This window comes from Phalacrocorax carbo, chromosome 9 (genome assembly GCF_963921805.1).
Source record: "Phalacrocorax carbo chromosome 9, bPhaCar2.1, whole genome shotgun sequence".
In the NCBI taxonomy this organism is placed as follows: domain Eukaryota; kingdom Metazoa; phylum Chordata; class Aves; order Suliformes; family Phalacrocoracidae; genus Phalacrocorax; species Phalacrocorax carbo.
This window is the reverse complement of record NC_087521.1, coordinates 27158245-27171892: the sequence shown is the minus strand read 5'-3', so window position 1 is coordinate 27171892 and position 13648 is coordinate 27158245. Positions and strand designations below refer to the sequence as shown.

Sequence of the window (13648 nt, the reverse complement as noted above, 5' to 3'; positions counted from 1 at the left end):
CCGCTTCCCTTTATGCAAGCATTGGTGTTAACCCAGACTGATGCACAAGGTCCAGGAATCAATTTAACAGAAAACCTCACAAAACACAAAACTCCCCCAGATAAAAACACTCCACCTCTAAGTTTTCTGGTGCAGCTCCCTTGCCCACCCCAGTACATCTATTTTAGCAGGGTGGCTGGTGAGGGAGTACCAATGCCTGTTTCAAGCTGCAGAATCACATTAGATCGACGGTGCTGCATTCATAGACCACTTACTGATTGTAACGATCCTTCTCCCCTGCCAGCCCCCAACACCAATACCAATGTAAAGAGGGTTTTGCCTGAGTAGTCATTTCCAAAGAGTTAAGCTTTGCCTGTCACACAGAGTAAACCCTGTCCTCCTGCAACTGGACAATAATACAGGAACAACATCTAACAAGCCACGTACGAAAGCAAAGTCTATTACTGATCAGCTGTTAATTATTTTCACCTCTGAAAACTCTCTTCTGCAAAAGTCAGTTATAAGATGCACATAAATTCCTGCAGGTATTTAAAACGCATGTAGATGTGGTGCTTAGGGACATGGTTTTGTGGTGGACTTGGAAGTATTAGGTTAATGGTTAGACTGGATGATCTTAAAGGCCTTTTCCAACCTAAACGATTCTATGATTCTATTCTATGACAAACCTGTAAGTGTAATACTAAAAATGCCACAGGTGGTGTTACTGCAATATAAAACTGCTTTTAATGAAGTTGGTTAATAGCAGGTGAAGTAAAAGTAGTCCCACTTCTCCCACAAAAGGCCCAAGGTAAAAAATTATTACAAAAAAACTTAAAGTGCAAATACTATTGTATTCAGAAAACCCAAAGAATTATCTTTTGAGGCAGCACGCTACATGGCAGTTAAGTGTGTAGCTGTTCTCCCTCTGCAGCTCCCCCCATGTCAGCCCAAGACTCCAGAGCGTTGACATTCTTAAGCCTTGATTATTTTCTACCAGCATGCTTCAAAAAGCAGGAGTAATCAAGTGGTTTTATTCTAAACCTAACACCAACTTCTACTGGAATATCAGTAATGTAACAGATCACACTGAATTTAATGTAAAGAGACTGAAGCAGAACAAAAGTCCAGAGCTCCACAGGAACGCAGACACGGGAGAAGAGAGTTTTGTAAATAAGAGGTAACAGCACTGTTGTTATCAGTAAGGAAGCAAAAAGTGCTGCTGCAAGATTTGCCTCAGGTCAGGTTGCAGATAAAGAGAATACATTTAATATGTCTACATGTATTACTAATGACTCAAAAATCTGTAGGTGTACTCACTCAATAAAAGTGAAAAAGTGAAACAGGAAAGAAACAGAAAACAGCCAGAGTCAACAAAACAAAATCCTTGTGCCTTTTAATGAAAGGAAACAGGTGGGCTGGGGTTTAATTAAATAAGGGGTGGAGTGCAGGGTGAAATAACAATTTGGAGACCAGTTGTTCTAACCATTCTCTGCTTTCTGATGTTCCTGTAAAGGCTAATATCTGGGGAGCAATCCTCACTGCACTGCCCAACAGACCTTCTCCGCCATGCTACAGCCATGACTGAATGGGACATTACCTGAACACAGAGTAAAACCAGTTTTCCAAACACTTTTATCTTATTATCATTATCCAGGTCTATGCCTTACACTTTGCTAGATGACAAGCTGCTTAAATGCAATCAGGATTGATCAAGTAAACTTTTGGCCATGCAAAAGGCAGTTTCAAAAACTATGTTTGCATTTGTTCTTTTTCCCCCAGAGAGGTAAGTAAATTGCCTTTTTTTAACTAGGTTATTTCTGGAGAGTTTTCATATATAATTAGGCAAGGTAGACTACTTCACCATCTCCCTCTGACCATCAGAAATTCAAAAGCAGTTGAATCTATAGCTATTTGTTTCTTATTTTTCATACAGTTCAGCTGAACTGGTGCCATTAATACTTTTAATCACAGCTTATATAGCTGAAAGCCTCTAGTCAGCTTTTAAAGTTTTGAAGACAGTTTGCTTAATTTGCTCACAATTCATTGTTGTACATTCCACCCCCAATACTCAGATAAAGCCCATTGGGTCAGACTCTCACCAAGGGCAACTCCACTGCTGCACAGATGAAAACTCTGGCTGTTATTTAGCCTATTCATCATCACTTCACCCACCTAAAAAAAAATATTTTCACAGGATTAAGTATGGGAATATAGGCGAAGTTGTAGCTGGTGCCAAACAAGTCAACCAAGGGCAATATAGAATAAGACAGTAAGAATGACGCTAAAATTCATAGTATCATCAGGTAAATTAATATATTTATTTTAAAAAGTTAGAATAATGAAGTATGCTGACTTGGCTGGAGCTAGCTACTTTCTCCATTGTACACTGTACAATGTCTGATGTGATAAAGTCAGGCTCATACCACATTTTGTGCTGCTCTAAATATATCATTGGTCCACAAGATGATTACTCTGCATTACCAATTCGAAAGAAGCATGTCAAAAAGTAGCTTCTACATATGAGCCATTTGTTGAAGTGGGCAACTATAAACAAGCTTTTTTAAAAAGATGGGTTTTGTCTCAGAGAAAATTCAAAATAATAATACTTGAGAATGGGATAGAAACACCACCAAATTTTTTATTAAAATTTTAGTTAGATAAATGCACTTCAGATTGTCCTCTTTCCCTAGTCAGTTTACATGTTTAGGATTTTGACAGATAGCAGCTTCCAAAGGTATCTGCAAATGCTTGACATCAATTCCTCTATCAGAAATAGGATATAATACATAATGCAATGTAAAATATCATGCAACTTTCACACAATATGCTGAGAAAAAGGTTTCCTAGACTTCATTCCCCCAAAATATTATGTGCATCAACTTCTAGCAAATGAAGCAGTAATTACCATCACAAAGTAAAATTAATTGCAAACAGCCAGGTATGATAAAAGCCCACACACCTTGGGTTCTCTGCCACAGGAATGCAGAAGTTGTATCATCAGAAGACATAATGTGAAGGTCCTCAACCCAGGAAAAAATCTTCTTAGTTTTAGGAACTTGTCATAATGAGACCATGAAGGCAGACAATCAACTGAAAACAGTGCTTATCAGTTTAATTTCTGATACTGAGATTAAAAACTACTGCCAACTTGTTGAACAGCTCATTTTCCGTCAACAGGAGCTCTACAAATGTTTCTAGGCAAAGACAAACATCCTTAGTCTGCCAAACAAATGGCTTTCGGCTTTGTTGTGGTCTGGTCCTTTGACTGTGAGCCATGTCAGATATGGGGAAAGAATTACATTTAATTAATGCTGCTAGCTGACAAACTGAGCAAAAAAAACCCTAACAAAACACCAATGGAAGCAGACACATACCGAGTAATAATCTTGAAGTAATTTTACTTGAATTTTATTATGCTGACACATCGGAAACAAGGGAGTCACAGGAAGAAAGGACCCATCTTTTAAGCCAACTCTCTTTGAACATACCAAAAGACAGATTAGAAGTGTTCCTGCACTAGCTATTCCAAGAGTTTCAGTAACAAATACTGGAAAAGTTTGCCAAAAAGCAAGGCAGTACATTTGTCAGATACAGAGCACCAATATATCCTGGCCTCCTTCCCCGCCCAAAGTGGGGGGTTTTTCACAAGATGTTATCCCAAGCCAGCTTAAGCTTTACCTGTGTATTAGGCTCCTCCAGATAACTGCTCACACTGAAATATGCCCTAGATATAATTAGGAGCCTCAAGCAGGAAGCCTTTACACAATACAAGTTTGCCTCAAACAAACCACAACTTGAAAACAGAAAAAATACTTGTTATAAACAGAAAAGCCTAGGCATTTTAAATTTTCATCCTTTTCTTGCAGTTTTTAAAATACTGACACAGGGTCCATGTTAAAATAGATGTTTAAGAACTCTAAAAAGCTTTAATAATTAAATGGCCCAAACAAGTGGCAAAACATCTGCACATAATGAACAAAAATATTTGGCTGAGGAGCCAAGTTCTAAAAAAGGAAAATGAGAAGTGATTTAGTGCTATTACATGAGCTTGGTAAAAAAAACAACTTGCATATAATAGCATTACTAATTCAAAAGAAAAAAAATTTTTTTTTTTGTCTAGGAGGAAGTGAACTACTGTAACATCAGCACTTGTTTCCAGTGAGACTGATATTCACTGGAACTGGGTACAGAAGTACATTTGTGGAGAACAGGGATTATGACTAACACCACCAGCATGGGAAAAAAGCTCTAAGAATTCCCTGTTCTTTCTAAGCAGGGAAGTACCGCTTAGTTTCCTCTTCACCAAGCAAGAGCAGAGTAGTAATTAGGTCCTAAAACAACAGTTAAGAGTAGCTGCATGTGGCTACCACAGACTTCCTCAGCAGCAGACAAAACCCAACTCTTTTGAAGAGCTGCACTGCTGAATATTGAGCTGTCAGGACTGCAGCCGCCTGGAGGTTACTGCGAGGGAAAACTGAGAATTACTGCTCCAAAAAGCAGAGTGAGTCCTTAACAAGGTTAACTTCTTTCTGGCAGCTGAAGTATCGGTGTGGAAGACATATTACAAAGAAATCAGAACCGGTACCCTTAATCACCATTTGTTTCCCCACCTAAGGATGACTAGGGTATGCAGCTACACCACAGCTGAGACACTACATACCACACCCTCTTCTCCACACAGCCCTTCCCTCCCCACCATAACTCAAATATTTTATTGCTCTCTCCAGAAACAGAAGATCAGAAGCACTTCTATCTTAGCTTCCCTTGCATCTACAGGTCATATGTACAGTTGGCTTCAAATGCACTGAGGCTACAGCACTGCTGACAGTGCTGGGGGAAAAGGGGCCAGGGTTTGCCAACAGCCTTGATAAAGCAAAATTGGTCAGTAATGCATTGTGCATTCACTTTGCTTACTATGACAAGCAGGCATTTAATTTTAATAAAATTACTTTCAGTTTTTGAATGGAGAACTCTTGACTGATCTTGCCATTTTTCTTCTGTGCTCATGTAACAAATGAGCTTAGATAGGAGAGCGCATTAGCAATCTCACTCCCCAAATTTGATCTGATTTCTACCCTGCTATTTTGTGCCATTCTTCCAGACTCCCATTTAAGAAACCCAGTGGTAGACAGGACCAATTTACAAACCACACTTTATAATCTAATTTTGTAAATTATAAATAAAAATGAAATTACAGTGGAGACGTGAGTGGACATTGAGCAGGCTGAAACCCAGGAACCAAACGGCCAAACACACTTCCAGCTTGTGGCCTTGCCAACTGAACACCTGTGACTCATAAAAGGTTTGCTTTGTACCTGAATATGAGCTGAAGCTAGCATTAAGGCCTAATCTCAAGATAACACCATTTGAAGGATTAAGATTTTACATTTTTTTTTCTGAAAACATGGCCTCTCTACTTTTCTCTGACCATTTTCCCATGCCCTGACCCCTCCCCTTCATATCACACAGCTTTTGTTTCTCTTCCAAGTGCTTCAAGCATTTAACAGTTTTTTCAGGTATTCAAAGTTACACAGATCTGCCACACAAACCAATTTTATCTAATCCGTCATATTACCTAATTTGCATTTAATTTCCTCCCTGCTTACCCAGAAATTACCGACAAAAATTCTGAGAAAACTGGAACCACATTATCTACTTTCACCCAGTCTATGGAGTCAGTAGGAAGTTGCTGCCTGCTCAGACGACAGAGCCTTTCTTCCATAGATTATTCTTTGCCTCTCAACCAAACTGTACAATGTAAGAACTTGTGTGTTTTTCCTATTTACTTTTGCACCATTAATTTTGATAAAAACATCTAGTCACACAATCTTTTTAGTATTTGTATAAAATCCAGAGGTGCATATTCTCCAGTTTACTCTGGTTATGCTGTTTCATTTTGTTTGCAGGTAAGTTCTGGGTATTCTCTCGTTCAAACAGAAATAATGCAAGGAGCTTTTTTTATCAAAGTACTCAAAAGTAAATAAAAAGCCTTTGACTGCAGCACTTAAAAGGACAGAGTTAGAAAAGTCCTAGGTAAAAGTGACATTTAAATGTACTTCCTGCTGGCACTCCAAAGCAGACTGGCTTGCTTGATGAAAGAGTAGGATTTATCACTACTTACTAAAATAGATAAGGCAATACAACTGTAACAGCACATTAAACATTTGAGGCTAGAGGGAAGAAACCAGAATTGCCATGCTCCAATTTGTTCCATAAAACTGCAGCACCTTTTCTGCTGCAAACTATGTGAAAGGCATAGATATTGCTTGGCCTTCAATTCAGAGGCAGTATTCTCAAGGCCAGTTTAAGAGGACAGAACATAAGCTTTGTATTTGTAAGTTTACCAAAGTGACCGGCATGAAGGAGACATGAGGCATGACACCAAACCACAAATGTGTTCTCTACAGTTAGCTATGCTTTGGAGACAAAGGAAGTGGCTAACACCACTTTTCTCAGTTTACAGCTCTGTACAAATTCATCTCGAACAACTGCAGGGTGGTCAAAAATATCTGTTACAAAACTAGTTATTAAATACAGTAGTCAGATGTGCGCAAGGTATGCAATGCTTCAGATTCTCCAGCACAGGCGTTCAGGGTTAATGGAAAGAGGCAGGGAAATGAAACAAGTTACAATACAGTTCAAAGATTAAATGTAAAAACCTACCTTTTGTAGACTAGTTGGGTTCAGCTGTGTTTTGTCAATTATTTTTATGGCAACCTAAAGGAAGAGTTCATAATCAGTATTTTCTGTATGAACAATGCAGTGTTATTAGAAGATGGACAAATCCAGTAACAGAAATGGAAAAACATGAAAATTACACAAAAACCATTCAAGTTTCTTCAGCAAGTTATGTACTTGTATTTAAACTGAAAGCATTTGGAATTAACAGTTAAAGTGTAATTAATTTCTACTGCAACAAACTAGACGAGAGTGGAAAAAAACCTTAGTATTTTAAGCATGTTAAGAGAGACGCTCACACTTAAGTCTTTTGCTTGGCATTAAGACCATCACATTTATTACAGTGGAAGCTCCAACACCAGAATAAGAGCAGTGTGCCTACTGATAATATTTACAGAGCACAATTACAAAACAGATTACACAGTACTGACTGAACATTGGCAGTTTGTGAAGATGCTTCCAAAAGCAGAGATTTCAGAGCAAACTGAAAGTAATTCCACACAAATTTTGCAAGAACTAAGTTCACCTTTGGAAATTCACTGAATATTTGTATCAATTTGCTCCCTGATGGATATGAAAAGAAATATCACTTCTGCATTAACAAAAACCCACTGGCTATAGTACAACAATTTGGGCAAGGTCATTCCTTTACTGGTTCTCATCTTTTCAGCAAATACTGCACAGAAACTCTAAAGAACAAAATAAAACTTTCACAAAATAATCAGACGAGAAATTCACTACCATGGTAACTAGCCAGACCAAGATTTGAGGCAATGAATAGGCAACAGAGATGAGCTCCAGTGCAATGCAATTTGGATACATGACGAGTTAGAACAGGAAATGGGAACCTTTCTAGAATTACAGGCCAATTGGTATTTTTCCTTTCTAGATTAGAGACTAGACGTAACAGAAAAAACTCTGTAAAACCCAAGGAGATGGTGCCTCTCAAGGAGGCAAGATGCTGCAACTCAGCTGATTATAATACCTCACTGGTGTGAAGCAAGGGCTTTCAATTCCCCTTGAATTTTTGGCTCAAATAGTAGACACTGCTCCTTCCCATGCCACAGCTCCCATTTCCCTGCATCACCTAGTGCTACCTTTGTCATCTCATTAAGTTGGGGTTAGCAACATACGGAATAAAGAATATCTTCTATCAAAGCAATTTTACTTCCCTACATTCAAGTGCAAAAATACATAGATGGACCATCATGATGGAGAGGGTAAGAAGGGAACACAGCATTCAGTGCTTGGGTGTATCACAGAATTCTGTGATGGATATGGTGTCTTCTGAAACTGAGATTCACGATTTATTTTCAGCCCTTCCAGATGCAAGATACAGAGATGTCACCAAGAAGCCATCTAGGAAAAATTTTGCTGTGGGGAGTATTTTCTTCTAAGGTATGCCGCTGAAATTAAAGATCACTATTTCCCAAAGCAAAATTCCCTTACAAAACCTTGAGAAATCACTTCAAAAAATACAAGCAAGAGAAACACATTAACCAATAGGTATCTTTGTATTAGCAGCTGTGTACAAAAACAAGGAAGATTCTTATCTCTACCTTTATGCCTGTTGAACTATTGTCACAAAGGTAACAAAATTATTCACTTCCTGCAATCTCTTACAAATCCGTGCTGGGTGTAGAGTGAGCAACTGCCCTTTTCAACAGCAGACAATGTTATCTAAAAGTCACCTGGTGTCCCAAGACTACCCATGTCACAGAAGACAGCTGTTTGCTTGGTAAGTGCATTCCACTCAGAAAAAGTTTCGTTTGTGTTCTGAGCTGAACCGTCCTGGTCAATCTTTGAAAGACAAACTTGTTTCGACCCACAAAGTCTTAAGGTTTTGGGTTTCTGCAACACAGCTCACCTTTCACGCAGTGCACTGGTGCCAGATGATCAGAGATGCCTCTGACACTGTCAAAGAAATTCAGCCCTGGAGATACAGGGAAGGTGCACACCTCAGTTTTCTGAAAGGCACTCACAGGTCTGTACAGTGCACTAATTATGGCCTTATAGGCAGGATGAATTTAGAGAATTCCTATCCAGGTGAACACAGAGTACAATGCGTTAACACTGACTTTGAGAGCTTGAACCCATCATGAGAACAGGGAGCAATTTCAGGCGCCTTGATAAGCCCTCCAAATCATAGGCAAAGGGAGCCCTCCCTCAAGAACAGTTCTGATGAGCCTGAGAAACAAAATCCTCTGTTCTACTAAGCATAGTTAGTAAAGCATCGAATTGCCTTCCAAACCAGGAACTTTGCTCCTGTTACACAAGTGTCGTGTGCTATGGCCAGCGTTGCAGGAATACAAGTCCACCTACACCATTACACCACTGCATCAGCCATGATATTCTGTGTGAGATCATTAGTAGAATTAAAATTAATTCTGCTTTCACCATTCACAGAAACATGACTTAAAACACTCCTCCTACAGGACTTGAATGAGGGAGTTAAAGCAATCAGAAGTTGACACTCTGAGCAAATTGGCCAAACTGCTACCATTCAGAATGTTTTCTCCCTCTTAAATGTCACTTTTTCCAAGGGAAGAACAGAAAGAAGATGACAATAGATTCCTTGGAGTCAGACTTGGATCCTGAAAGAATCCTGTCTCACTAGGAAACTTCAGCTTCCTGGCTATTAACTGAACACATGCCTTTAAAGAACAGAGGGATCCGTATATCTTTGCTGTGATTTCAGCCACCTCAGTAACAGCAAAAGGTAGTTTTATCTTCTAAATTTTGGCAAGTATGGAAAACTTGTCAGAAGCAATAACGTTTGATAAATTACAAGAGAAAATACATGGCTTAAAGTCAAAGAATTAACAAAAGCAGATCTACAATGAGGATTCTTGGTTTTGAAAGGGCAGACAGACTACAAATAATAGTCTCCTAGACAGAGGAGCTTGAAGGAGTGCATTTCCAAACCCAGATCTACTGCAGCGATGCTAATCCTCCCCTCCATACCTCTGCAGTGAGCAGAAGGCCACACACTCCATAGCAGCACAATTCAACGCCCTCAAGTTTGGCTGATGTTCTGATCACCCCCCAAAGGGCTAAGTGTTTTTCTCCCTTTCTGTAATTTGAGGCTGGGCTCTCATCATACATCCTGCACACACACTAAAACGGGAAACGAAAGAGTCCTGGAACTTACTCCAGTTGGAAACACGAAAGCTGTATCTCAAGCAACAGGAAAACTCATAGACAAGGACTCCAGATATAAGCAGATGAGCAACCACCCCAGCAAAATACTTGAACAAACATACCCTCCTCCCAAGAAGTGACATTAAAATGCTGATCTGCTGCATGATTTGGAAGTTAATCAGCACAGAAACATAAAGAAGGAATTGCCATAAAGTGAAACTGAACTGGACACTTCAAAGGACATTAAGAACAGACACACAGACAACAAGGAGAAGGTAGGTTGGGTTCAAATACAGTAAGGATACAGTAGAGATGAAGACTCATTTAAGCATGACTCCCAAAACTAAGCATTTTATTTTAGGTCTTGGTACATAAGATGGAAAAAAGAACAGGAACAAAGACAGGACAGCCAGCAGAAATGAGTGTGTGAAGCAGGAAATCACAAATTCAGGAAGATGAGTGCTGTCTGGCTGAGGCCAGACTGAGAACATTATCCTGGAATTCTTAAGAGTAGCATGTTTAAAGGAGAGGAAATAAAAAAAAAGGGCGATCTTATAGTACAGATTTCTAATATCTATAAAGAACAAAATGGCAGCACAGGTTCAGAAATTATCAGACAATTTTTTTCCAGTAGAGCCATTTACCACACAATTCTTGAGCTCGAAACTTGCAGGGAAAAAATAGGGAAACAGACAGAAGGGTTAAATGCAACATATTTTCCTACAGTTAATTGTGCCTTATGGAAACACACAAGATATGACTATCTGGACTATTGTAAAGCCTCATCTAGGAGGATGCATGGAAATTATCGAACTAGATAAGCTGAAATGTGCACAGAGCTTTTTTAATTAAAAAAAGTGGCTAAAGAGATATCAGGTTGGAAATAAATGAGTAAGAGCTTTTCAAGCACAAGACTTGGGACGAATCTTGTTTAATATCTGTATCAGTGGCTTTGGCACAGGAAGTCAAACCATAATGATTAAGTCTGTTGAAGGAGTTAAGAAGCATCATCAAATACAATGGAAAACTGGTATCAGCAACCTTGGAGATGAGTTAGCAAAGAAGCAAGATTCAACGAAGTACATGGTGCTGTTGCTGATCACAACCAAAAACCATCAATGTGACAGCCATTAAAAAGGTTAGCACAATATAAAGATTGACCAGATAAATACTTCTGTAAGGCCAAGGGTAAAGTAAAGAGGAGGGAACTTAACTGGAAAACAACTAACCAAAAGCTTTGTCTACAAACAAGCACTGACTTTAACACCAGAAGACAACTTCTGATCACCAGAACTATCAGCTTAAAAAAAAATAAAAATCCCTCCCAACAACTCCTGCAAAATGATGTCCTGTTTCTCCTAGTGCTAGTGAAATCCCTATTAGCTCAAAACACCTAAATTTCCTTAAAGCACTGCAGTCAGCCACACAGACTTCTTTCAAAGTCCTTGCCAGTATCAGCAAAAATTTACTTCATTAGACAGGTTTGGCAAGAGAAGGTCAACAAGGTGTTTCTCCCTCTTCGGTACATAGAGATGCTACTAATAAAACAGCACCAAGAAACACCTTCTTGTAACAAGCAAACAGGACTATAGCTCACCAAATCAGAACCATCATTAAGAGCAAGTTATTAACTACACTGCAATGGCAGGCAGAAAGGAATTATGCAGCCAAGTTAGACACTATGAAGAGATACAAGACAACACTCCTCTGCACCACACAATACTGTGCAAGACACACAAACCAGCTCCGAACAAACTGGAGTGTCTTCCCAAGGCTGCCCAGCGCTGCAGACACTAGCAGAACTCCTGGGAGATACATGGCTTTGACAAGAAAATGTGTTTGGGCTACTCAGGCCATAATCAGCAAGATTTATTAGTTCTCATTCGTGACTTCCCCTCCAGTATAGCCCTGCACTGTGCAGTATAGAGACACCGAGAGGCAGTCTTTCTAGCAAGCTTATTTAATTGCTATATATTGAGCCCTTTTTTGGGAATGGAGGATTTAGCAGAAAATCGCAGTAGCAAACTTGAACCCAATTCAAGTTTGGACAGGGATTTGTCAAAAATACAAATTGAAGGACCATTTTCAAGAGAAATTTGTTTTGTAATCATTACTAAAAAATACATTTTCCATTTCTAGGTTTTTCTACATCAGTAGCAATATCTCTAGTAAAATTTGCTAAATGTTCACAGACTTAGATGATGCTATTCTAAGAGAACCTTCACACCTACTGCAATTCACTACTGTTTACACCCATACCACTTTACCTCTCTGCCAGTTAGGATGTGCCTTGCCAGTTTTACTTTTGCAAAATTCCCCTTTCCAATCGTTTTAAGGAGTCTGTAATTTCCAATATGCGGCTGCTCATCTGCGCAGGAAGCTATTGAGTTCCTGCAGCGAGCTCCAGAGCGCCCAGTTCGAGAGGAAACTTCCTGCCGTCCGTCTCCATGGGACGTGTGCTGCAATAAAAACACACACAGATAAGGCTGAGAAATAAAGACAAAACATATCAATGATGAGAAGCATACAACGTTCAAAAGCATTAGCAACTCCTTTGAAGAAACCTTCAAAGGATCCAACTCAGACTTCAGACTCATGCTGAACTTTGCTCTGATGGGGACAATAAAGAGGTTCCCAGTTCATAACACATGTCCATTCCATCACCTGGTAAAGACTAAGTGGAACATCACCTGAACTGCAGCAATAGTTGAGCATGTTTAAGTACCTTATGTGGACTGCTGAATCAGTTATGGAACATGGAGATATTATTTCCCATTTGCATTACTGTGCCTAACTAGAGCAGGAAAGCCTTTGGAAAGGAGACACAAAAAAAGCTTTTCCAAAAGCACACACAGTAAAGTGTTCACCCTTGCTGGACAGTTTAATAGTACTGATAAAATAACAAACGGCTTTTTTTTTCCCTCTTGTACTAGACTCCTGTTTCTACAAAACGTCACAACTGAAAATATCCAGGACGGCCTGGAGAACAAGGTAAGAATCTTGCCTAATGTATAGAAACCTTGGATAAGCACCTGAATGGCTGAGCACCATTTACAGAGATCTGAGATACTGTCTGCAATCTGTTACGTTCCTTTCACTGAGTTCCCCTGAACAGCTATTAATTGTAAAAATTAATGGGTTTATACAATACCTAAAATAGTCTTTATTCATTAGATCACATGGTTAACGTAACAGTAAAGTACTTTTTCATTTCCTGGCAGCCTGTTTATGAAAGACCAGGTCCCCTCATGTCCCTTAGCTCTCAACTCATGGCTGAGGTCTACACACCAACTTCACTAATTAAAGTATTAGCTAGAAATGCTCAGTAGTCTGTGAATGTGGAGCAAACGTCTGGCTACACAGATGATGACAGGCTAAGTTCACAGTCATCCCAGAAATCCCAGATCTTGCTCTTGTACTGCTACTACTCTTGCTGAAACCCAGTGGGGACAACCAAAAATCTGGCATACAGCAACACTTGTGAAAATCACCGTAGCATAAGGATGTGAGATCATAACTCAAGAGCTAACAACCAGAGTACAGGCATAAATGAACAAATCCACACTTGCATGACACTTGGCAAGTTTCACACTCTATTTAATAACCTGATGTAACCTTGTGACCATATACTCTGGCATTTAAGTTCCTTGGTTTGTTAATTTCAGTGCAACAGCTGTGATCAAATTATTTTTAAAAGGCATTCATTTCATTTAAGAAATACTACTGACAGAAGTCTATGAAACAATTTTCCAAGAGTTGCCAATAGTTACTATTTAAAAAAAATACCCTATACGCAAACCACACAAAGTGTGGTGCATAGAATATTTTAGTATCAGTCTGGCTTTAGCTT

The 13648-nt window shown here is 39.2% G+C and overlaps 1 protein-coding gene across 10 annotated transcripts in view; it reads right to left on the bottom strand.

Moving 5' to 3' along the window:
* Positions 1–13648, bottom strand: part of MARK3 (microtubule affinity regulating kinase 3) — a 66217-nt gene that overhangs the window by 40476 nt on the left and 12093 nt on the right. For all 10 annotated transcript variants that reach the window (XM_064460826.1, XM_064460828.1, XM_064460829.1 and 7 more), the window contains 2 exons: positions 12066–12257; positions 6643–6696 (listed from right to left, as the gene is read on the bottom strand). In XM_064460826.1, the coding sequence (XP_064316896.1) occupies positions 6643–6696; positions 12066–12257 (246 nt within the window). The remainder of the gene's footprint in view (positions 1–6642; positions 6697–12065; positions 12258–13648) is intronic.